Source organism: Euprymna scolopes, chromosome 25, assembly GCF_053919585.1.
Source record: "Euprymna scolopes isolate OS-2025 chromosome 25, ASM5391958v1, whole genome shotgun sequence".
Taxonomy (NCBI): Eukaryota; Metazoa; Mollusca; class Cephalopoda; order Sepiida; family Sepiolidae; genus Euprymna; species Euprymna scolopes.
Genome location: NC_136506.1, coordinates 34804334 through 34831601, shown reverse-complemented (window position 1 = coordinate 34831601; position 27268 = coordinate 34804334). Strand labels below are relative to the sequence as shown.

The 27268-nt window shown below is 34.8% G+C and overlaps 1 protein-coding gene across 10 annotated transcripts in view; it reads left to right on the top strand.

Moving 5' to 3' along the window:
• Positions 1-27268, top strand: part of LOC145247326 (uncharacterized) — a 489868-nt gene that overhangs the window by 430557 nt on the left and 32043 nt on the right. For 7 of the 10 annotated variants that reach the window (XM_080108978.1, XM_080108981.1, XM_080108973.1 and 4 more), the window contains one exon: positions 5176-9092. In XM_080108978.1, the coding sequence (XP_079965104.1) occupies positions 5176-9092 (3917 nt within the window). Of the gene's footprint in view, positions 1-5175; positions 9093-10001; positions 10032-22249; positions 22281-27268 lie in introns of all 10 variants that reach the window. The other 3 variants (XM_080108976.1, XM_080108977.1, XM_080108975.1) reach the window with 2 other exon arrangements.

Below are 27268 nucleotides of genomic sequence, written 5' to 3'. Positions count from 1 at the left end.
AGTCTAATGTAAACAAGTTCTTGATGAGCCGTTCCATATAAGTTAACAAATTTACCGAATTTCCGTTACTAATGATTACTATATTGTCCAATTTCTGCTGTACACTCTTAAACCCTTATCCTCGAGTGGCCTCTTGGCCTTGATAATGTGGTGATGCCTGTGTAAAAAAAAAAAAAGTGAAAAAGAAAGAAAGGAAACAATGTTTTATGCAACATTTGACTATGAGATCGAGATTGTTGAATCAATGTCTTAAGATTGCCATGCCATACATAAAGGCCAAAGTCATGAATTCAAACCTCATCCAGGCATAAGTATCTTTTTTGTTTTAAAAATGACGAATTTTAAATCAAAATAAATTACAGAAAAAATATTTTTATTGTACAAATATGTGGTGTATCCCAAGGATGAATTTTTGGCATTTTAAATTTAAATACAATTTTAGGCATATGGTCCTGCGGCTCGGCATATATGGCATAATTTAATTTTCACAAACTCTATAAATTAAATTAGACTGTATTTAGCACTAACACATCAAATTTTTTGTGAGGGGAGGGTTGTGTTTCTTGGGAGTCACCACTTATCAAGGCTCAAAGGCACTCGAGGGTAAAGATTAATGACCATAAGGTGGTAGTGTAGTAATTGTTGATGGTGTAAGGGGACAGCTCAACAAGAACTTGTTTACATTGGACTTGAATGCTACAATATTGTAATCAGTCAGGAAGCAGGCCAGTGGAACAGTGTTCCACAGGCAGGCAGTTCTAGGGTAGAAACTTTGTTCATGGAACCCACATTTAGATTTAGGTACTGATAGAGTGGGAAAAGTTGTTGATAGTGGTTGTAACTAGTCATATTTTTTGTGAAAGATTAGAGCTCAGACAAGCACTTGCCATGAAAATAACTATATAGCAAAGACATGCTCGCAGCATCTCTTCTGTGGGAAAGAGGTTGCAAGGAAGAGAAAAAGGCATCACCTACTATGATTCAAAGCCGGATTTGAATTCTAAAGGCAAGATGGGGTGTGCTGAGCAGCTCCTGCCCAGTTGTTGAAAAAAATACTCTTTTAGCATATACTTGGCTCTTATACAGCATTTTACCAGCGATCTTGGCAACAGAGTTGATGTATGAGTTCCATTTCAGATGAAGAGTGAAGATCAGTTCCAGAAGCTTATCAAAACATGGTACTTCCCCAAGACAAGAGCCGGTCATTTAAATTGGGGCCAAATGGATGGTCAGAGCAATTATGATGAAAAGAGAAAAGCATGGTTTTAGATGCATTAAAATTAACCAGCCACCTTTTTCTCCATTGCACCACATACTCAAGATCAGAAAAGAAAGAATCAGAAAGATCTTGGTCATTTCCGGTGTTTGAAGTGTTGCCATAATCTAAATCATTGCCTTATACATAATATTTTCATTGTTTTGTGAGCCGCTTAATAATAAAGATAGAATGTCAAAAATCTCAGCATATAGTATTTTCGGTTAAACTCTTTCCATATGTATTGATACGAATAGAAACAAGGGTAATATGTAAGATACATTGTACTGTCATAGCTTTCTTAGAGAGGTGCAATTGGAGACCAAATCTATTGTCCTTTCTGGAGAATTTCATGCACACCATTTAAATTTCATGTCTACCACTAGAAAGGGTCCTAAAAAGAATCTCCACTGTTAACCAAACTTCAACTCGTCCAATTACCACAAATCTTTTTGAATATTTTTCAAGTATTTTGAGGGAATATGCTCTGACGAATTCATAGCACTGGTGACTCTGCAACTACAACTTACCCGATAAGCAACAAAATCTCACGCCTTCACTGTGGAAGCTTCCAAATGCCAGGTAACTTCCTTTTCTAGTAGTTTCCCTTTCAAACTGCTAGACATTGGAATTCCCTACTGGTTTCTTACTTTCCCGACTGGACTAACATGCAGAAAATTAAATGTAAAGCAAACAGACATCTCGCTGCTCAACTCCCTACTTAAAATGTCCTTGTAGGCATGGTTTCTAATTCGGACTAATCCCTTGCATCTCAAAGTGAATGTACACTGCTTGGAGGTAAATAAGAGTAAAAAACTAAAATACATTCAAGTTTAAAAAGGGGTTCTCGACTAAAAAAAAAAAAATGATAATTTTTATTTTGTCATTTCCTATGAAATTAAATTTTGATCAGTTGTTTTTAAAGACCGGTGCAGCATGTTTTTAAGAACAATGAAATGTGATTTGATTTAATTTCTTCCAGAAATTAGTTTTACTGGGTCAGAATTATATTAAAACCATCTTTAAACAAATAAATGTAACTCTGCATTCATCAATATAGAATTACTTCTCTTTGTTTAAAATGAGAAGTAATAATTTCCCGTTGCAGTCTTCGACCTAGATAACAATCAAAGGTCCTTTTACAATTTACAGATCGTGCTGGAACAATACTGTCTAATAGAAAGAAAGCTGGATTCTTGGCAGCATTTGAACATTTTCTCCAGAACTCAACCACCAACATCTTGAATGCCGGCCTTATATTCTCTCATTCCAGTGCCTCATTGATATGTAAATTAACACTCGATCGAACCTGATCATTTGTCACCTTTTCGTGTTCTATCGGTCGGGTTTCAAGTTCTGAGCGTCGCACATGCCACCCTTGGCAGTCTGCCTACGTGGCTGCAGTCACATAAAGTTATTTAGAAACCCATTCTTAAAGTGAGAGAGTGGGGGGGGCTTTTTTAACTATTGTATATTTTCACTTCAAAATTTAATAAACAAAAGATACTGTAAAAATTGAATTTTACTTGAAAATCTGATGTTAAAAATGGCACAGTCTATAAACTGCAGAAGTGGCATGTCGGATACATTCTAAAATGGAGTACTGTTGTCACATCTGAAGAGGCACTGCTCAGAGCACTTTTTAACGTTGGTAAAGTACAATATCAACTTCAAAATCTAATGGGGAATGGCCTCTTCGGTTTCTTTTTCACAGAAGAGGCATTGCTAGTTTTTTTTATTTCCATGGAAAATGCTCGACTGAGCTCCAATCTCTACTTCCTGGAACATTACGATGGAACTACCTTCCTGCCGATTACCATGTGGTCGTTTGCAAATCCAATGCCAATAGTTCTATTAATTTTCATTTTCATTAATTATTTCCAATTCGCTCATAAGATTCTTGATCTCGTTAAAACTTATCCTAGCATGGCTTTTGGCCTTGATGAGATGTGATCCTTTAGGAATTAAAATAAATTGGATTTTGAAAGTTAAAATTAAGTATAATTTATTAAACCATTAACTGAATAATAATGTTCTTATAAAAACGATTCATTTTCTCATGCCAACACTGTTTTCTATAACAATATTGAATGCAAATTGATTGCAGAATTTTCAATCTTAATAAGTAAGGACTTGTGTTTCTGACTATTTGAGATAAGGATTGATAATTTGCAGTATTTGGATTTATTCAGACTACTGTTCTCATCTTCAGCGTTTTTAGCACAACATTTCAGCCGATGTAACCTCCGACCATCATCAGGTGTATCAAACTTAGGAATCTTACTTTTCCAAGTTTGACGGAAAGGTCTGTGAGCTTGACGGAAAGGTCCACGATTTTGACAAGATACACCTGAAGAAAGTCGGAGGTTACATCGGCCAAAACATTGTGCAATCACCACTGAAGATGAGAACAGTAGTCCAATGGATTCACTAAAAATTTTAAAGCCAGTTTAAATGCTTCCAAATTACTTTAAAATTTCGAAGTGTTACAGAGTAAGTCATTCTCTCTCTCTCTCTTTTCTTTTTTTATAACTCTTAATAAAAGATTAAAATAGCTGACTTGTTTACAAATTAACCGAAATGCATTCTGGTAGATTTAATTGCATAATTAATTTTTTTAAATAGGATTTTTATTTTTTTTTTATTTACACCATTGATTTATTTATTTTTTTTTTTTGTTTCAATAATTACATTATTAATGGTAAATTATAAAAAATAATGCCTAATCCCTATAGAGGAACCCCCCCCCCCCCAAAAAAAAACATCTATTAACACATAAAAAGTTAACACAATGTTTTAAAACTATATGATCAACAAAAAAAGGATAAAACATATGAACTGGAAATAATAGTTACAAGTTACAGATTCAGTTATTTTAACAGGAATATTTCAATAGCAATTCCTTTTCAGATATTCAGGTTGGAGAATTTTTTAGATGAGGATTGATTTCTATTTTTTTATTTAGACTACTGTTCTCATCTTGGATATTATTCTCAACGTTTCATAACATCTGTCCATTTTCAGGTACGTCTTGTGCAACACTGCAACCTGTACAGAATTTCGGACAGAACTATTATTTAAACCATATCATTTTGATCATTTTTTTTTAGTTTTTTTTCAAAATGATATTCTGGAAATTGAAGGTTCAATCCTAAGTATGGGTGATAAGAATGCAATTATAAACTACTGAAGACTTCTATGGCTGATATAACAATTAATTAACAAATGGGACGATTCCAGTATTTTCCCCGATTCAAAGACAATTACTAAATTTGTTCTGAATTCCTGGTTCTGCTGCAATTACCGATTTCGATTCTATTTAAATTTCTAAATATAGAGTTGTTTTTGTTGGAGGGAAGGTTTTGATTACCGCAAAACCCGATTTGAAATGTGTACATATTTGAAATGTGTACATATTTGAAATGTGTATATATTTTTTAATGTAAAAATACACTTATGGGTGTGATCTACAGGTTTTAGTTTTACTGGGAGTTTAAAATCAATAAATATTTATCATTTCATTATAAATATGAGCCATGTAAAATTAAGTTTTAAACAAGATCAAAACAAATAAAAAAAAAAGATGATAAAAAGAATCGTTTTGGGCCTCTGAAAACAGGCACAACAGTTTCCGATTCTGATACTCCAAAAAGCTTCAATTCCTGATTCAGATTGATCGTCCCAAGACAAAACAAAACACATCTGAATTTTTTATTATTTTCTCTATTTTTGTACAGTTTTGTCCTAGTATTTTTTTTTCACTTTCTATGTTGAAGAATGTCGAATGTTATGCCAGCTGACATGTTCTAAGAAAACTAGTTGAAATAATCCAAGTGCTTTTTAGTGTCTTTCTTTTTAACATTTAAAATTTCTGCTTTAATTACTTATTCCAAGTTACTCCATTTTCTTTTCATTGATAGGTAATGATGAACTACAGATGGAATCCACTCTTTTCGTAAAGGTTTCTTCAAACAAATCAACCCCAACAATAAAAATGAAAGACTCGAGGCTGACAGAAAATGGATCCCCCGTAACCAAATTGGGAGGAACACCAACGCACTTAACAGCGAGAAGAGACTCGGAACTCAGCACAGACTTTGACGAATCAGTCGCCACAGTTGCCACTGACATAACCATCGAAAGTCCCACACAGAAAAAAAACATTTGCGATCTAAACAGTATCTCTTCGGATGGAAGTTTCACGACGTATGGCACCTCTGAATTTTCGACGAATGATGTCCACGTTACAGAGGCTCAAGTTAACAATGTCTTAAATGAAATCCCAGAGGTTGAGACTATCTTAAACGAGCTTCCAAAGGTTGAACCTACCACTTTGATCCATAAGGTGCCAGAGACGGAAGTTAACACTTATATCAAAGAAGTTCCAGAGGCTCTTGCGAATGAGGTTCCAGAGGCTAAAGTGAATGTTAATGCTTTGAATGAAGTTCCAGAAATTATGCTGAATGGCGACCAGGATGCTTCGGAAATTGAAAAACCAGTTTCTGAAAGATTCACAAATTTACCTGCAGCAAATGAGAAACTAAGCAATGGTAAGACATCGGTAATCGAAACTGAACACTTTCAAGTTAACGGGCTTGACATTGGAATCGAGAAAACGGCTGTTCTCACAAAGACAAAGATCGGACCGCAAGTAACTGTGATCCGACCAAATCTTGAAACAAGCGCCTCACTGGAACTGAGCCGTTCTTCAAGTGCTGCGGAACTTGCACAGTATATGGAAAGTCCAAAAGAAGAATTAGTGTTGACCAAAGAAGACAGGGAGCGTTTGGACTACCGCAGTTCACCTCTGGTTGAGGTCCAGAAGAAACTTGAAGACGAATTAAAGAAAGATGAAAAGAATATAACAAGCAGAGATGGCGTCAGAAATGTTATGGTTGACAGCATCAGTTTATCTTTTGATTCTGAACCGGAAAGATGTTTGAGTGATATCGAAACTGGTCCTCAAGGTAACCTCAAGAAACAGATCGAACGCTGGCAGAAGCAGTTGCAAGAACATTTGAGTGACAATAGTGGTCTCTATACACCGCAGGAGCAAGACAAGTTGAAACAGAAGGTCAACCAGTGGAACAAGCAGTTGAAGGAACTTAATGTCATGGACACATCCGGATTTAAGCTTCTGGAACAGAATGTGCTGAAGCAGCAGATCGAAGTTTGGCAGAGGAAACTTCTTGCAAAGGAGCGGCAGTATGACGGGAAGAAGAAATTCCACGAACAGGAAATTGAATTTTTAAAGAAACAGATTGCAGTCTGGAGAAAGAAGATTGAAGTCATCGAAAAGAGTGCAAATCTGTACACGATTGAAGAGCGTGACGTTCTTCAGCAGCAAATTGAACTCTGGCAAAGTCAGTTGGTCAAGAGCGATGATATGGACACCCATGAGAAAGAGCAGAATCTCCTCAAGCGGCAGATTGAAGTCTGGAAGAAAAACCTGAAGAAGAAAAAATTTGCTGGTCATGCATTTAGTCAGCAGGAACAAGATATCTTGAAACGGCAGCTTTATGTGTGGCAAAAGCAGCTCCAGTGGTTAAAAACTGGTGGTGCGTCAACGAAAAGCGAGATCCTCAAAGAACAGGTTGACGTCTGGCAGTTGCAATTATTGGATGTCAAAAATAATCCAAGTGAAGACAGTTTGACTGAGCAGGAGATCCTGGAACAGCAAATCGAGTTGTGGCAGAGCAAGTTGAATTGCAAGGATACACTTTCCGAGGATATAATGTTAAAACAAATTGATATTTGGAAGCGACAGACCGATACGAATCGGAACGTCGATGATAAATATCTTGTCCAAGAGCAGATGATAATCGAAAAGGAAATCCAGTTGTGGAATAAACGCTTAAGTGGTGAGGATGTTGAATGTGAAAATTTCATCGTACTCGAGCAGGATCTGCTTCATGAAAAGATTGACCTCTGCCAACAGAAACTGAAAAACAATGATGAAATCGATTGTCCTGATATGCCATTTGAGCAGGAAATACTTAAATTGCAGGTGGATCTTTGGCAACAAAAGGTATCGGCCATGCAAGAGAAGAAACTTGCCATGGTCAACTACAAAGAGGAGGAGCGAGATATCTTAAAGTTCCAGATACAATTATGGGAAAAGAAACTCCTTGAACCTGGCGAGAAAGACGATGCTGTAGCTCTCAGTGAAAAAGGAACTGCATTGCTTGCACAGGAAGTCGACATTTGGCAAAGATGGCTCGATGTCAAGAAGGAGAAAAAAGACAATCGTATCAAGTTCAAATTGCTGGATGAAGAACTGCAGAAAGAACAGATCCGGCTGTGGCAGGATCACCTGAGCGTAATCAAAAACGATACGCTCGGATACACGGAAGAGGAGCGTGAGATCCTCATGCAGCAGATTGAACTTTGGCAGAAGGGACTGACAGAGAAGAAAGATGGGAAGACAATCCATCTGGCTGCAGAACAGGATATCCTCAAGAAGTACATTGATCTCTGGTACAACAAGATGAAGCGCAACACAGCGAGCAGTATCAGTGAGGAACGCGATGATGTGCGGCAGCAAATTGAGATCTGGAAGAAACAGTTGACGATGTACACTCTAGATGACAGCCCGTTATCTCACTCTGCCCGACAGGATATCATTAACCAGCAGATACAAATCTGGCAGAAAAAGCGAGAGAGATGCAGTGTTGATAATGACGAACTGACCCGAATTGAAAGCGAAATCCTTCAACAGCAGATTGAGCTTTGGCAGAAGGATCTGATGGATTACGAACAAAGGAAAGGTAATGCTGATAAAGAAATGCCAAAAGAACAGATAAAGCTGCTAAAGAGAACGCTTTCCCAAAGAGGTAAGGATATGGATCCTGAAATTCTTGCGCAGGAAAAGGCAATAGTTAACAGACAGATTGATTTATACCAAAAGAAATTGGATAATGATGCTGAGCTTGATAGCAATGATTTCATAAATGACGAACAAAAGATTCTTGAGGAGCAAATTGATCTTTGGCAGCGTAAGTTATGTCTTCCAGACGAGGGTAAAGCGTTTTACTCTCAGAGCGAATACGATATTCTTCAGAAGCAAGTCAGCCTGTGGCACCAACAATTGGTCGCAATCCAGCACCGACAAGAAAGTCAGCGAAAGCTAGCTAGCGAGGAGCAGAAACTCCTCAAAGAGCAGATTTCTCTTTGGGAGGTAAAGCTTGATGCATTTACTGACCCCGTCTTCAGGGGGGAAGAACAGGACGCCATGAAAGACCAGATCGAGATGTGGCAACAGCAACTCGAAGAACACAAGAGCATCATTCTCAACAAAACGGCGAGCACTCCTGATGACCCAGAATTGCGCAAGATGGAACTGATGCTTAGGAGTCAGGAAGATATAATTCAGAGCTTCAAAGAAGGCTTGAAGAACCTCCCTGAAAATCTAAAAACCCGAGCATCACCTCCATCTGTGACATCCCCACCTGTACCGCCGAAACAAACAAAACCTGTCCCGAGATCGCCTGTAGAATTCCCACCCCCACCAGAGACATTTAGAGATCCAGAGGATTTTACTAATGTGAAGTTAAAACAGGCAGTGCCAAAACCCCCACCGAAACCCCATGTTACCCCTTCACTCACAGAAGCACGGGCAAACTTGAAAAGAGTTAGCCCACCAATTGAAAGTCCAATCTCTCCTGTTCGTGACGAGAATGAGCAGGAGGGTGTTCAGCGAGCGGTTCCGGCCATTGTGTTGAAGAAACCTGCAGTGGCAAGGAAACCTAAGAGAAAACTGCCAGAACCTGTCCTTTCGCCAAGAGAAGAACTCATGCTGGAAATAAAAGGTTTTTCAGGATTGTCCAAATTGAAAGGGGTAAGTTAACCATTTCTTTATTTTATTTATTTATTTATTTTAATTATTTTCTCTATTTTTGTACAGCTTTTGTCCTAGTATTTTTATTATTCTCTCTATTTTTGTCCTAGTATTTTTATTATTCTCTCTATTTTTGTACAGCTTTTGCCCTAGTATTTTAATTCTATTTTTGTACAGCTTTTGTCCTAGTATTTTTATTATTCTCTCTATTTTTGTACAGCTTTTGTCCTAGTATTTTTATTATTCTCTCTATTTTTGTACAGTTTTCGTCCTAGTATTTTTTTTACTTTTTATTTTAAATGTATTCAGAGTCCAACCCTTAGTCTGTCATGCTTAATTTGGGAATAGAATTTTCAGATGCATTGTCTGTCAGAAATAACATTTTCATCACTGAAAACGGACATCATCATTATCGTCATCACTATTATCTTTGGTTTAACGTTTATTTCACATACTTGCATGCGTTGGACAGCTTCTAGAAATTCTCTTCTAAACTAAGCTTTCTGTAGTTAACTCTTTATCTTTCTCTCAGATCCATTCTCATCACCCCTCCATGTTTTCATTGATGTTCCATCGTTTATTGAATGCGATATCTCTGTTTACATCTACTGACTTAAAACCTATCACCCATTCCTTCAACATGGCCATACAATTGAAGTCGCCTCTTATGCACACACCTATCTATACTGTGCATTTTCCTCTGAGGTTATCAGATCTAAACCAGGTAGAGCAGAGTTCCTATTAAACCGCTGCTTCACCTATTAAATTAAGTTGTTTCATTTCTACAAAGAGGCTCTCAATAATGTTTCTCTAAAATATAGACTTGTCACATGACCTATTTATAAAGTATATGATTTTCATCTTGTTCTAAATTATTTAGTCTTAATCTGAATGTATTAATGATTTCAGAATACAGAAAATTTTAAGTAAAAAGAATAGGTAAATATTTTATCTCTTTATTACTACATCTCTTATGAACCCCTTTTTTACACCTTAACAAATTTTAAATTGTCATTGCCCTGTTTTATTACCAGCGTCCATTGCTGTTTCTTATTACAGCCATACCTGCCTTTTTATAACCATCGTCTGTTGCCCTTTTTTTATAACCATCGTCTGTTGCCCTTTTTTTATAACCATCGTCTGTTGCCCTTTTTTTATAACCATCGTCTGTTGCCCTTTTTTTTTATAACCATCGTCTGTTGCCCTTTTTTTTTTATAACCATCGTCTGTTGCCCTTTTTTTTATAACCATCGTCTGTTGCCCTTTTTTTTATAACCATCGTCTGTTGCCCTTTTTTTATTACCATCGTCTGTTGCCCTTTTTTTATAACCATCGTCTGTTGCCCTTTTTTTTATAACCATCGTCTGTTGCCCTTTTTTATTACCATCGTCTGTTGTCCTTTTTTTATAACCATCGTCTGTTCTTTTTTTATTACCATCGTCTGTTGCCCTTTTTTTTATAACCATCGTCTGTTGCCCTTTTTTTTATAACCATCGTCTGTTGCCCTTTTTTTATAACCATCGTCTGTTGCCCTTTTTTTATAACCATCGTCTGTTGCCCTTTTTTTATAACCATCGTCTGTTGCCCTTTTTTTATAACCATCGTCTGTTGTCCTTTTTTTATAACCATCGTCTGTTGTTCTTTTTTTATTACCATCGTCTGTTGCCCTTTTTTTATAACCATCGTCTGTTGCCCTTTTTTTTATAACCATCGGCTGTTGCCCTTTTTTATTACCATCGTCTGTTGCCCTTTTTTTATAAGCATCGTCTGTTGCCCTTTTTTTATAACCATCGTCTGTTGCCCCTTTTTTATAACCATCGTCTGTTGCCCTTTTTTATAACCATCGTCTGTTGCCCTTTTTTATAACCATCGTCTGTTGCCCTTTTTTTTATAACCATCATCTGTTGCCCTTTTTTTTTATAACCATCGTCTGTTGCCCTTTTTTTATAACCATCGTCTGTTGCCCTTTTTTTTATAACCATCGTTTGTTGCCTTTTTTTCATAACCATCGTCTGTTGCCCTTTTTTTATAACCATCGTCTGTTGCCCTTTTTTTATAACCATCGTCTGTTGCCCTTTTTTATAACCATCGTATGTTGCCCTTTTTTAATAACCATCGTCTGTTGCCCTTTTTTTTATAACCATCGTCTGTTGCCCTTTTTTTTATAACCATCGTCTGTTGCCCTTTTTTTTATAACCATCGTCTGTTGCCCTTTTTTTTATAACCATCGTCTGTTGCCCTTTTTTTTATAACCATCGTCTGTTGCCCTTTTTTTTATAACCATCGTCTGTTGCCCTTTTTTTTATAACCATCGTCTGTTGCCCTTTTTTTTATAACCATCGTCTGTTGCCCTTTTTTATAACCATCGTCTGTTGCCCTTTTTTATAACCATCGTCTGTTGCCCTTTTTTATAACCATCGTCTGTTGCCCTTTTTTATAACCATCGTCTGTTGCCCTTTTTTATAACCATCGTCTGTTGCCCTATGTCTTATTACCATCGTCTGTTTCCCTTTTTATTGCCATCATTTATTACACTTTTTTGTTACCATCTTCCATTGCGTTTTTAATTACCATCGTCTTTCCCTTTTTTACCAACATATATCTCCCTTCTTTACCATCGTCTATCTCCCTTTTATTACCATCTTCCATTTTTTATTACCACCTTCCACTTTTTTACCGTCTCCATAATTTTTACCGTCTTCCATTTTTTTATTACCATCTTCCATTTTTTACCATTTTCCATTTTTATTGCCATTTTCCATTTTTTTATTACCATTTTCCATTTTTATTGTTATTTTCCATTTTTTTATTACCATTTTCCATTTTTTTGCCGTCTTCCATTTTTATTGCCATTTTCCATTTTTTGCCGTCTTCCATTTTTTTATTACCGTCTTCCATTTTTTGCCGTCTTCCATTTTTTATTACCACCTTCCACTTTTTTTACCGTCTCCATAATTTTTACCGTCTCCATAATTTTTACCGTCTCCATAATTTTTACCGTCTCCATAATTTTTACCGTCTCCATAATTTTTACCGTCTTCCACATGTTTTACCGTCTTCAACATGTTTTGCCGTCTTCCATTTTTTATTACCTTCTTCCATTTTTTACCATTTTCCATTTTTTATTGCCATTTTCCATTTTTTATTACCATTTTCCATTTTTTGCCGTCTTCCATTTTTTTATTACCATTTTCTATTTTTTTGCCGTCTTCCATTTTTTTATTGCCGTCTTCCATTTTTTGCCGTCTTCCATTTTTTGCCGTCTTCCATTTTTTTATTACCATCTTCCCTTTTTGTTTTTGCCGTCTTCCATTTTTTATTACCATTTTCCATTTTTTTGCCGTCTTCCATTTTTTATTACCATTTTCCATTTTTATTAACATTTTCCATTTTTTTGCCGCCTCCCATTTTTTATTACTATCTTCCATTTTTTATTACTATCTTCCATTTTTTATTACTATCTTCCATTTTTTATTACTATCTTCCATTTTTTTGCGGTCTTCCATTTTTTTATTGCCATTTTCCATTTTTTGCCGTCTTCCATTTTTTTATTACCATCCTCCATTTTTTTATTACCATATTCCATTTTTTATTACCATCTTCCATTTTTTTGCCGTCTTCCATTTTTTACCATTTTCCATTTTTCTGCCGTCTTCCATTTTTTTATTACCATCCTCCATTTTTTTATTACCATATTCCATTTTTTATTACCATCTTCCATTTTTCTGCCGTCTTCCATTTTTTATTACCATCTCCCATTTTTTGCCGTCTTCCATTTTTTATTACCATTTTCCATTTCTTTGCCGTCTTCCATTTTTTATTGTTATTTTGCATTTTTTGCCGTCTTCCATTTTTTATTACCATTTTCCATTTTTTTGCCGCCTTCCATTTTTTATTACCATCTTCCATTTTTTTTTTATTATCATTTTCCATTTTTTTCCGTCTTCCATTATTTTTCTGCCGTCTTCCATTTTTTATTACTATTTTCCATTTTTTTCCGTCTTCCATTTTTTATTACCATTTTCCATTTTTTTCGCCGTCTTCCATTTTTTATTACCATTTTTCATTTTTTTACCATCTTCCATTTTTTATTGCCATTTTCCATTTTTTTGCCGTCTTCCATTTTTTTATTACCATCTTCCATTTTTTTGCCTTCAATTTTTTATTACTATCTTCCTATTTTTTTATTACCGTTTTCCATTTCTTTGCTGTCTTCCATTTTTTATTACCATCTTCCATTTTTTATAACCATTTTCCATTTTTTTTCGCCGTCTTCTATTTTATATTGCCATCTTCCATTTTTTGCCGTCTTCCATTTTTTTATTGCCATTTTCCATTTTTTTTTGTCGTCTTCCATTTTTTTATTACCATTTTTTTGCCGTCTTCCATTTTTATTACCATTTTCGATTTTTTTGCCGTCTTCCATTTTTTATTACCATCTTCCATTTTTTTGCCGTCTTCCATTTTTTATTGCCATCTTCCATTTTTTATTACCATTTTCGATTTTTTTGCCGTCTTCCATTTTTTATTACCATCTTCCATTTTTTTTGCCGTCTTCCATTTTTTATTACCATCTTCCATTTTTTTTGCCATCTTCCATTTTTTATTACCGTCTTCCATTTTTTATTACCATCTTCCATTTTTTATTACCATTTTCCATTTTTTTGCCGCCTTCCATTTTTTATTACCATTTTCCATTTTTTATTACCATTTTCCATTTTTTATTACCATTTTCCATTTTTTTCGCCGTCTTCTATTTTTATTGCCATCTTCCATTTTTTTTGCCGTCTTCCATTTTTTATTACCATCTTCCATTTTTTATTACCATTTTCCATTTTTTTGTCGCCTTCCATTTTTTATTATCATTTTCCATTTTTTATTACCATTTTCCATTTTTTATTACCATTTTCCATTTTTTTCGCCGTCTTCTATTTTTATTGCCATCTTCCATTTTTTTGCCGTCTTCCATTTTTTTTATTGCCATTTTCCATTTTTTTGTCGTCTTCCATTTTTTTATTACCATTTTCCATTTTTTTGTCGTCTTCCATTTTTTTATTACCATTTTCCATTTTTTTTGTCGTCTTCCATTTTTTATTACCATTTTCGATTTTTTTGCCGTCTTCCATTTTTTATTACCATTTTCCATTTTTGCGGTCTTCCATTTTTTATTACCATTTTCCATTTTTTGTTCGCCGTCTTCCATTTTCTATTGCCATCTTCCATTTTTTTTGCCGTCTTCCATTTTTTTTATTACTCATTTTATTCATCCGTTCTTTTATTACCACTGTCCATTGTCCTGATTTATTACCATCGTCTATTGCTCTTTTTTTTTATTGCCCGTTTTTCTTACTATAGCATATTTTTTACTATACCTTTTTTTTTAATAATACCATACATGTTTTTATCATTATAATTTTTATATTACAGTTTGTTTTATATATTTTTATAAGTTTTTACTCAGCCCTTCTCTTTTATTCTAAATTAGTAATGATGGCGTCAGATTATTTTTCTATTTTTTTTAATTTACCGTCATGAAAGGGGGTTTTGATTTGTTTGTTATGCCTCGCTTGTCATCTCTTCTTTTAATCTTCTTTAATAAACTATAAAATAATTAAAATCAATGCTGCCATTTTCATAAAACCATTGCCTTATAAAAAAGATCAAATACCTTTTATTATTTTGAATTCATCAATCTTAAAATCTTCTACACATTTTACCATTTTTACTTTGTTCCAAAATTTTCCCAAACTGTCTTTTTTTTTTTTTTTTTTTTTCAAGAATAGTTTGGTTCTTTTCTAGAATAGTGGTGCTCCCAAGGAATAATTTTTTCTTTACCATAAGAGCACAATGAACCTTGAAACTCGCCTTTTTCTTATAAACTTTAATTCTAGTCAGAATGTGTTTTCGAATTGACAGCTTAAAGGTTTAGTAATCATTTTCAAATTACAATCATGAAGAATTAAACTAAGTTGCAATCATTTTTTCCCCCTCTCGCATATTTTATTTTAAACTTAGCATTGCCTAAGGCAAGAGTATAACATAACTTCTATCTCTCTCCCCTCTCCTATTGCTTCTTTGCCCAGCCTATTCTTTTATCTGGGTATACACAAACACATAACTTGAGCTAGCATAAGGAAAATCCGGTGAACCAAGTGCAAGTGAAATACAAACGATTGCACTGAAAGGGACGGCTAGAATCCTGAAAAGATCTCTTGGTTGGACTCACTAAAATAGGGGCAAATGTCAGACATCTGGTTGGATGTCCCATCCCCTAGAAGAAAAAGTTTAAGAAAAATGAAAAAAAAAAAAAAGGGTGAAAAGAAAGTTACTTTCTTTATGCGATAACATTAAAAGATGTGTGTAGGTCTTGATAATATTAAATGATATAAATTGTCATTTGATTCCCAAATAATGAACCTTTTTTAATTTTAGATATTACACATGAGTTATGCCGATTTAAAAAAAAAAAAAAAAAAAAAAAAAAAACTTTGTGGGTGCTTGCTGTGTATTTTACAAGTTTTAGCTGAATTTACAAAAACACATTTGGCCTTAATAGATTATTTTGATTCTATTGTTTTGTTTTTTTTTCTTTTTTTTTTCTTTTTTTTAGCAAATTTATTTTTTAAAAGTATGGGTTTTTGACATTATTATATCATTTTGACATTAAATTGATTGGATTGTTATAAATCTATAAATTTGTTACCATAATGTGGTTTTATGCAAGAAGCTTCGGAAACTTTCAGTCACTATCTCTATCTGGTTTGACCCATTGCCTGGACCAATGTGACTCTCTCTCTCTAAATTTCCGTCTTCAATCAGTTGCGGTCCTGGATATGACCTAAAACTATATCCGATAGTGAGGCCCCACCTTGCGGGCCTTGGGGAGTGTGGAGCCACCCTTTAATTGCCATTGCTCCCAGGTCCACTCTGATCCGGAGTGGTAGTACCTGTTAGGGTCCCAACTATGGGTTAAATAGAATCTGACTTAAAAAAATATACTCCATTAACAATCGTTCCTCAAAATAACTAGATTCGGCATTAAATAACCTGAAAAAGGGTTGATATGTCATAAAACAAGAACAACCAACCAATCCATCAGTTGCCTCAGATCTTCAGGATCACAGTTGCCATCATGTGCAATTTGCTGGATGTACATGGATCTAGGTCGTCCTATGTTCCTGTGCCCATGCCATGGAGTTCACAGCAATACATTTTTCACAAGCTTTTTCTTGCTCCTCTGTCGGTGACTGACAAATCGTAGACTGATGGTAGTAGATATGGCAGGTAGGTTGCCATAAAGCTGCTGCTTCATGGGATGATTTTGCCAAGATATATTTAACACTGTTCATAACATACAGGTGTACGTGCCTGCTAGCTTTCTTTTCAATCTTTTGATGAATGTCCAGGTAGACATAGTCACAACACAATTTAATATGTGAGGATTTGCTAAGAATTTTAAAGTAAAAAAATGACTTTCTATGTTAAATAGCCGGTCAGAGTGTATATGTACTGTATGTATATATAACGTGTATATAAACAAGTCTCTACTATTGACATCTATTTGCGTTCATGTATTTTGTGTAATCGTTTCTAGTTATGTGTATATTTATAACAGCCTATTTTCGTGTATGTGTGAATGTTCACATATGGCAATAATGAAAGAACGGCTGTTACGTTGTGGGGGTCATATTGGAAGGATGACGGGGATTCTGAACAAACAATGATGTCATTTATATACTGTTTACATCATAATGACAACTGTGACGATTTTTGGGGACTTCATATTCAGAAAACAGACAGAGCGGAGATACATTATTGATGATAACGATGGAGACTTACTTTTACCTTTTCCTTTTTGCGTGGAATGACGACAGACGAACAGTTTACAAATATAGATGATTCTTTAATCATACCAGCTGGATGATTGATGATGGTCAGGGATTCAAGCCTTTACGACTACATGGTCTCCTCTCCCACCCACCCCTCGTCGCCGCCAAGAGGGCATCAGCTCTCACTAAGTCGCTTTCCGACTTTCATCTGCTAACTGACTCTCTGTGACTGTCACTTTCTCCTCACTTCGTACCCTGTCTCAATATATTGAGAATCTCCTTTCTCGATGATGTCAGAAGCATGCCTTGCCACATGAAATTTATTCACGTGGAGTTTACCTATATATGTCCAAACACACTTTTCGTAAATAAAGAATTCCCAATTTGAATTGTCCAATATCTAATCTATTTGTTAATCATTATTTCTAAACTCATATTGTCCATTCTTTTAACTGACATATTTAATATCTAGTTATTTCTAAAAAAAATGAACAATCAACTGCATTCCTAAATTAAATATCTATCTCTGACATAAATTATATTTAGTTATTTGCAAGAACAATGACAATCGTTCTGCATTCCTAGGATTTCAATATGTATTCTTTTTTAACTTTTCTTACTGGGTTCGATTCTAACCTTTTCCCAATATCATTTTCAAACTTATCTCGTTTGCTTTCTTACTTATTGGGGTCTGTCCCTTTTCATAACATGGATACAATCCTCATGTAAACATAGTATCAAGACTCATCGCCTATTGTTTTTTCTGAAAATTTATTTGTTATTTTCTTTGTCTGCTAAATCCCTAAACTGCCTAATAACATAGGAATAATATCATAATAAGATTGCAGCCATCAAGTTACATTCCTGGAAACTAATGTAAATATTTTTAATCTTCTAAAACAAATCTTCGTATCGATAACATTTTTCTATCTAAACAACAAATAATTATAATAATTAACTATCAGCAAGACCAATCAGTATTTTCCGGGAAGCTAATAACATAACATCTATTCGACAGTTTCAATGCTTCCAAATTCCATTACAGGGTAGAACGATAAAATTGTCATCCTAAAAAAAACAAAACACTACAGCTTCATTTAAAAACTTTTATTGAAAACGTCAATTCAGATAACTTGATTATCTATTAGAGCTGACTACTGTTCAATATAGCCGCCTTCAACCTCAATCACCGCCTCAATACAGGTCCGGAACTGGGGTCATGCCTGTTCTACAAGCACTGGTGGAAGCTTGGCGGATAGCAGTGATCAGGCTGGCTTTGGTGTTTGTGGGAGGTCATGTTGGTGATGTTCTCGACATATGACCAAACGAAATAGTCCAGCGGGTTTAGATCGGCAAAGAAAGAGGCCAATGGGAGAAGCGTACAAACTAGTAGCACTCGTTCCAAAGCCAAGCCTGGGTCTCTTTGGATTTGTGGGATGGTGCTGCGTCCTGCTTTCACACCTGGGGTTTGATAGCAGCCATCTGATTGGATCAGAGGATCACCGCACTCTTCAGTACATCCAGACACATAGGTGTTGACTTTCAAGCCGACTTCGAAGATGTGAGGTGGCATGATGTAGCCCTCGAAACCTCACCAAAGACCATAACTGTAGGTCGTCCGATGCATTGAGCTGTGCCTTCAAATGTTGAACCGTCCGGATTTGTATTTTGAGGCTGCTGGTAATCGTCCTGTTATCATACCTTCGTTAGAGAACATGAGTTGTACAGCAATGCATCTCCAATCTTGCTTGTTGAACATTGTGTCACTTTCAGACATATTATAGAAGGCTCCTATCGCTCTTGGAAATTGTACCCAACTGGCCAACTAGTAGATTGTCTATAGCAAAAAAAGAAAACCAGTTTTCATCAAACGGAAATGGAATAATGTCGTCTTTTCTAGAACGACAATTTTATTGTTCCACTCTGTAATTTCCCAATAGCCATGAAGTAATTGCACTCTGTTTTTCAACGTTTATAAACAATTAATCTATTCATTTCGTTTGAATCAGATGATTGTTGGCGTTGGTTTCTTCAATATCTTTCTAGTGAGAATTTTTTCTAGAAGGACATCGGATATTTACTGGAGGAACCATGTGAAGGTTGCCAACATCCCTAAGTGAACGTATTTCTATGGAATGAACTGGATTCGAACTTGGAACACCCAGGTTGTCACTCTGTGTCGTTAACCATTAAGTCACTGTAACTTCAAGATTCAAATGACTGACATACTTACAAAAAAAAACGAAATGCATTGAGGTGGATTTAATTTCATAATTAAATTGTATTTTTTAAATAAGATATTTCTTAATTTCATTTTACATTTGTTAAATATTTGATGGTTAAAAACTAACCCCTGACATATCATATCCCCGACAAACCTACTTGACAGCAAAATCACACCCTTTCACTGTCGAGGTCTCTAAATGCCAAAAAGCTTTCTATTCAGTTTCTTCTTTCGAACAGCTGGACTTTGGAATTCCCTTCCTGCTTCCCTGACTATACTGATATGCAGAAATTTAAATGTAATGTAAACCAATATGTTGTTAATCTTTCCTAGGCATGATCCCAAGTAGTAGCCCCTTACATCTAAGTGGTGATATGCCTTGTTAGGGGTGAACGTGAGAAAAAAAAAATCAATATATAATTATCAGAGCGAAGTAGTCGTCACAAGGGAAACATGTACATGGTCAAACTAAGGCATGCAAAATTGTCTTTGTTTTTTATTGTGGAAAAATATCTAACAAAATATTTACACCTAGACATTTATGTTTGAAAATGATTTTGAAGTCTTTAAATTGCCGGATATATAAAGTAATTTCTGGCTAAAATTAAAGTTTATACGTCAAGGTAGAGTATTATGGTTCATTTGTGCTTGTAAACCAGGGGTTTCTAAACTTTGTTGTTGGTGGATCTGTGAACCTCTCATGTGCATATATCTATCTACTAGTATATGAAAGGAACTTTGTGTCTGTGTGTTCGTTCCTTATAGACTCGAAAACATCTGGGCAGATTTTTTAATGAAATTTCACACAAAAGTACTTTGTGTGCCTTTTAGATATGTTTTGTATTCGATAAGTATTGATAGTTAATAGTCAAAATAATCCGATGAAAGAAGGAAAGGCGATTTTGACCAAAATGAACACCTTATACAGCCTACCACACAAGTGGAAAAGCCGGACATATAAAATCAATAGTATGTTTTCTGATATAACAAGGATGTGTTCAAAATGAATATTTCTGTTTAAAACACAATGGAAGCTTGATACTTGACTTTTTCATTTTAAACTTTAATTCAAGCCATTATCACCGCAAAAGCAGTAAGGCAAGGCGTATAATATCAATAGTAGGTTCTTTGATATAATGGGCGCGTTTGAAATGAATGTTTCTGTGTAGAGCACAATTGAAACATGATGCTTGAGTTTTTCATTTTAAACTTTAATTCAAGTCGTTACATATTAAAATCGTTTTATAAAATCAACAGAAGGTTCACTAGAGTACAATGTAGACTACAATATATGGTGGGCTAAGTCACTGCGGAAGGGATGCGAAGTTTTCTCCTTGTGCACCGCGATGAGTCCCCAAGTAGAGCATGCAATGCATCAATTTGATTGAAAAATGATCGATTTCAATGACCATAAAAATATGATAATGTGAAACATTCGTTGATCATCATTCAATCCTGAGCAAGGTCGGGTCTCCCTGCTAATAATTAAAAAAAGAAAATCAAATATTTCCTGCTAGGTCAATAAAAACTAACAATGAATCAATTTTGTCATAACATTGAAATGAATGCAATTTATTTTTTCGTTTATTGCAGTTATTTAAATCCCAACATGGTCTTTTAGAAATACTGTATGTATAGTAGAATGAACCCTTTTTCAGGGTCAACGGCCAACTAGCACTGTGTGTGTTTGTATGTATGCATATGTGTGTTGGTGTGGAGAGGGCTCCCGTAGGCCATGGTGAAGGCAACCTTTCTAGGAGAAGCAAATCTCTGATTTAAAAAAAAAAAAACAGAGTGGGAGACCAGTACCCGCATTAAGCTGGTCTGCAGTTTAACTTGTTGCTGGCTATCTTGCTCTTGCTGGATCTCAACATTTTGAACCGAGAGAGAGAGACTTAGCTGTCGTACAAAGCTAAGACTCTGTAACATCATCTGTGTATAGATACTCCCTCAGGTATTTGTCTATTAAAATGGTCCTGGGCTCATGAACTTTAAGTGTCTGAGGGAGTGGCACTCGTCTGAAAAGACGTTGCAATCATCATGTATAGTAGATAGCAAAGATCCAAATGCACTTATATGTATGCCTATTAGCACAACTATTTTGTAAACAGTTTATAATAAACTAGCCTGGTTGCCCGGGTGTTTGGAGGTGTGTGTTGATCAAAAAAAAAAAGGTGTTATTAGCAGGCAGGCTCGAACCCATACCGCAAAGAGGGAAAATAACATGGAAAAGAAAAAAAAAATGTGACGCCTTTGCTGTTGCGCCCATCGCCAAACCAGAAGTGATGAATGTTTAAATTAAGGCTAGTCAATCAAAAAGAGGGGATGAATTTCGAAAATATCGGCAAAAAAGCAACCCCTCTCCGTAGAAAAATGCTCAGTCGAGGATGAAGGAATGCTTTTAGCCAAATTTTCAATGTTGATCGTCCAAAGTATCGATTTGCAAAACGATACCAATCTCGTGAAAATCTGTCACCTCTGTTGGAAGTTTTAGGCAGACACACAAATATACATACGTACATTTAAACAAACAGGTGAGATTTATATTATAGATGTTTAGTGTTATTCATTTGTAATTCTATTGCCCTATTTTTCTGTACATATGTAATAGTGTTGATATTAACATTAATTGAAGTGCTTTAATAGAAAAAGGATAAATTAGCAAAAAGTTTTTTAAAAATATTACGTTCATTATTTTCAAAAGGTAATTTTATTGAAAATTAATACATGTTCGCCAGAGAAATGACTCAATAAAGATTGTCTCAAATGAAATCAAAGTAGAATAAATTGTTGTTGTGACCCAACGGGTCATGAAGATATTTAGTTTATAACATTAGATCCAAATTTTGAAAATTTCAATAAACACACATACATCTAATAAATAAAACTAAGTATACAGACTTTTTTTTCTAGGGTCATCTTAGAGTTTCTATGACCCCGGTTGAGAATCTCTGTTCTAAACGAAAGAGCCAACATTTCTAGGAGGCACCACTATTCTAGAAAAGATCTTGATTCTTGATTTCCTCTTATTATAAAAAAAAAATCATTTTACATCAATTTCTTTGTCAAGTTTTTATGCATTTTTGTTTTTTATCTTTTTAAAGAACACAACATACAAAACCGAACCAATCTGAGGTTAGTATTTTTGCACCACAAAATTATGTGTGCAGATTAAAGGCACCTTCCCCTATCCCTTTCAACATATTTTTTATTCAAATCGCTCCAGACAAGATAGCAAGCAACTTGATGCAAAAAAAATTTTTTTTTTTAAAATAGCACTTCCAGGACAAAAATTAGCCAAACGATATCACAAAGACCGATTCTAACTCAGAAAATGGCAATTCTTTCCCTTTTGTCAGAAACACTGTTCATGGAATGTGAGAACTAAAGTGCAAAATAATATCCGCTTTTTACTCTCCAAATATTTATTTCACATACCAATTTTCGTTAGCAATAATGATTCTAATTTGTCCCCCAACAAAATGAGGGTGGACCTCAAATTCACCCTTGTCTGTTCGTCTGTTGGTCTGTCCGCACTTTTCTCAATAACTATGCCTTGGATTTTTTTGAAATTTTGCACAAAGATTAAACATGATATGAGTAAAAAAAGTAACAGAACAGATTTTCCAGGAAAACTCCGGTTGCCCCACCCCCCGGGGTGCCTTTCAGGTTAAAATGGCTAAAATTAACACTTTTGTGCTTATTAAAAATGATGCCTTGGATTTTTACAAAACTTTCTGAAAAGTTGTAACTAACTGATTTCTATATAATTTTGTTTTTCTATACTTCACAATAACTCTTGGGTGTGCCCCTGGGGCTCTTTTAGGGCTAATAAAACCACTCCATTTTTGGGACTATTTTACCATATTTGTCCAAAATTTTCTGTGTATGTCTATTTAACAGTTTTGCATGGTGCTGAACTGAAATTTAAATATGTTACGGCCTTGGGGACTTTTGGGGCTAAATGGGGGGGGGGCAAATGATGATCTTAATCACTTCTTTTTTTTGCATAGTGCAGAACTCAAATTCAAATATGTTAAGGCCTAAAACTGCACAGTTTGTTCGTTTTCACTAGGATTTGACGTCTCCTGGGGACTTTTGGAACTAAATGGGGTTAGGGTTATGGGGGCAAATGCTGAACTTAGTCAGTTTTTCATGTCTCGTTCACTGTGCATTCACAGGGGATCATGCATGCTTCACTTGTTTTATGTTAGGCAAATTTGTGATTATGCGGAAAAGTAAATGTTGGAAAATTAGTGATGCACCTTATAATGCCAAGGTGCAACACCGATTTTTTGTGCACCTAATGGTCTGGCTCCTCTTTTAGTGTGTAGAAAATTGCAAGAAAAAATTTGATTCTTTGCCGACAAACTAGTTTACTGGACGGCCAACGTATAACCCCGTATAACGTGCAAAATCGGTTTGTTTACATTGTATTGCTAGGGGTGGTCTCTCTTTATTTTCAAATCATAACTTATTCTGATGACAAATTTAGGTGACGGTCGCGGTGTTAACTGTAAAAATTAATGCATTAATTCATCAAATTCATTCAATTCTATTTTTGCTTGGTTAAGTTGCTAGTAATCCCTTTTTTAATTTCCAAGCACATTTTTTTTTTTCGCATCAGCAGAACTATCTGGTGTTGCCCGGGTGGGAGTGGGTAGTAAGTAATTTATTTTTAGCAATAACAATTGATTTCTTATATTAAAAACTCAAAAAAAAAAAAAAAATTATTTTGGTAAAACTTATTAAAAAAAATAGTAATATATGACTTGGGAGTATAGTTAGTTAAAAAAAAAAAAAAAAAAAAAAAAAAAAAACTGTGATATAAGTTATATTTAAAAAGATAAACTCTTCCTCTCTCTATCTTTCTTTCTCTCATACTCTTCCCCCTCTCCCTTGAATCTCTAAATAAAACAGATCTTTGTTGCCATAAATTAATTCATATTTTAGTCACAAAAACAAGTTTTTTTTTATGTCTATTAAAAATGATAAAAATATTTTACTTTATTTTCATTATCGATTATTAAAGTTAAGTCTCTTGTAATTTGCTCATAAATATTTAAGATTATTAAACCGCTGGCCTTTTGGCTAGGGGCAAAGTGTAGTATATGATCTGATACTACATTTCATCTTCTCTTAAGAGACATCTGTCTAGACTGAAATAATTTTTGTGCTCCATTCCAGGGTGACCCTTTTTAGGGAGTGTGGTTAACTCTGACCTCGTGAAGAGACAAGTAAATAGGGAGTTTTTAACAAGTTTGGTTGCCATTTCAAGAATCTAAGGACACTAATTCAATCTGCCTGACTTTTTTCTTATATCGGATTCACCACTTATCAAGACCTGAAGGCCGTTCGAGGATAATGGTTAATGAGTGTCAAGTGGTTGGTGAAACAACACCATAATGATCAGTTGTGGTGGAAAGAGGGTGAAATCTGATTATTTAAAAGGACGACTCAATAAGAACGTGATTACATTGGACATGAAAGCTACAGTGTTGTAGTCAACTGGAAAGCAGCCATGCGGAACAGAGTTCCACGGGTGGGCAGTTCTAGGAAAGAAACTTTGTTCATAGAATTGGCGTTTAGATTTAGACACAGATAGTGGGGGAAATTGTTGATAGTGGTTGTAGCTAGATGAGTGCTTGCTGTGAATGTTTTACAGGAAGTGATCTTAGATTAAAGTTCAGTCGACTTAATATTTGTATTTTAGAGGTATCGGCATTGAAGTTTTTGTTACAATTGCAGTCCGACTCGTTAGTTACTTATTTCATTCGCAAGGTAGGAAAATTTTAAAATCATATTAAAATTAAAAAAAATATTTGTTTTCACTAAAACTACAGTTGTCCAAAAAGTAACTCCCTAATATTATTTACATAGGAATTTATTTTATTCTAATATCACTACTTATCAAGGATGAAAAACACTCGAGGTTAAGGATTAATGAGACGAATAGACTGACAGTTGAAAGCAGTAGTTCTTCTCCTCTGTCAGAAACATTGCTTATTTCAATCCTCTCACAGAGTACATAATCATTCAACTTCTCAGAAACAAAACAAAAACGTATCTTTATAAAATCTGTTGATGCAGTTCCCAGGCAGCTGAATAAGCTGGTGACGAATGCTGGCACCTGTATTTAATTCTAAATCAAACTCTATGCTAAACACTTTCTTATATTAATTCCTTGTATGAATTGACTTGAAATTGGGTCGAATGAAAACCTACTGACATCTGTGAACAAAAAATGAAGTAGCATGATCGAATCTTATAAGTAAAAAAGCGTACAGGGAGAAAGAGGGAGAGGTAGTCAAAGAAAGAAGTGGGAGGGCAGCATCTGAGAAAGAACCCATCTGGCGCTGAGTAATACGCCCAGGAAGGTAGAAAATCGGGAAGGCTGGAGAAAACTGGTTGCTAGGTCATCTTTGGTGCCTCAGCAGTCACCTAGATTCATTCCTTCGTACCTATTCGTTGATTCTATTGTTGGTATTGGTTTCTCCGACATCTTTCTTGTCAGAATTCTTGCTAGAAAGAAATTAGATACTCGTAAGGGGCCTCATGAAGGTTGCTAAGATCTCTAAGTATTTATGTGGAATCAAATGGGTTCGAACTTGGCACATCAAAGTTGTCAGTACATGTCATTAATCACTTAACAATACTAACCTCCCAAAGGGCAGACGATGATGATAAATCAAATATTTAAAAATAGTTACTTCACACTCAACCTGAATAAATATTAGTTTTCTACACAATAACACACACTCTTGTCAAACCGCGAGGCTAAATTGCTATTTAAAAAATCCAGGTCATATGATATTTTTTTGTTGGCATTTGATGAAAAAGCATATTGTCTCATAAAATTAACTGTATGATATAAAAAGAAAAGAAGAAAAAACATAATGCATTTTTTATTTGTGTTGCAACCCAGACTTTGGCTTAGTGGTAGAGTTAGTTTCAACACTGACATCTAGACGTGAATATCAACTTGGAAGAATGTACTATTAATAAAAAATGTTGAACAATATTGATGCAAATGCTTCTGTGCCACAGACTAAGTTTTGTTTATGAAATCGATTTAAACAAAAATAAGATTTTAATCAAATTTTAACTTAAAAGTTATAAAAAAAATACATACTCTTTCTTAACCTTGCTACTAACCCGACAATCTCGCTGTCTACTTTGTTTTTTTTTAATTTATTTTGTCTTTTTAAATTTTTTTAAAAATTTAATTTTATTATATTTTAATTTTTTTTAATTTAATTTTTTAAATTTTATTTTTAATTTAATTTTAAAAAATCTAATTTATTTTACTTTTATTTAATTTAATTTTTTTTTTAATTTTATTTTTTATTATTTAAAATTTTATTTTTATTCATTTATTTATTTTTTTTTTTTTAGAGCATTGTTGATATCATGAAACGGTAGAATTTTTCATCAAACACTGCAAAAAAAATATATCACGTAACAAATTTTTTTATTTGCCAACAATTTGGTGCCAGAATACCGAAATTAGAATCATATTTACTGTAATCACTGAATGTCAACCTACCCATGGAATCACTACTAAAACTTGCAATCCTTTCTTATTTGTTACAGATGAGGTTTCATCTATTTATGATTGACTTGCGTTCACTCCTGAATGTCCAATCTTTGTTTTATCATCATTCAGTGATATGTGGGGACACTTTGGTGATCATCTCATCAATAGAAATGGGCTTTATGCTCACCGGATTGAAGTCTTCCCGATTTTTAATTTCTTTTACAAAGGAGTCATCACTTATCAAGGCCCGGAGGCCACTCGAGGATAAGGGTTAATGAGTGTATAGTAGTCAAGAGGAATATGTCAGTCATCATTAATAGTGGAAATTTGGTAAATTGGATAAGGGGATTGCTCATCAAGAATTTGTTCATGTTGGACTTGAAGACAACCATATTGTAGTCAGTTGGAAAGCAGGAAAACGGAACAGGCGTGCAGTTCTAAGAAAGAAGCTTTGTTCATGGAATCTACGTTTTTGATTTAGACACAGATAAAGAGTGGGGGAAATTATTGATAGTGGCTTCAACCAGACGAATGTTTTTCGTGAAAGTCAGGCCAGGGGGGACCATAGATTGGCTTTCAGACGAGC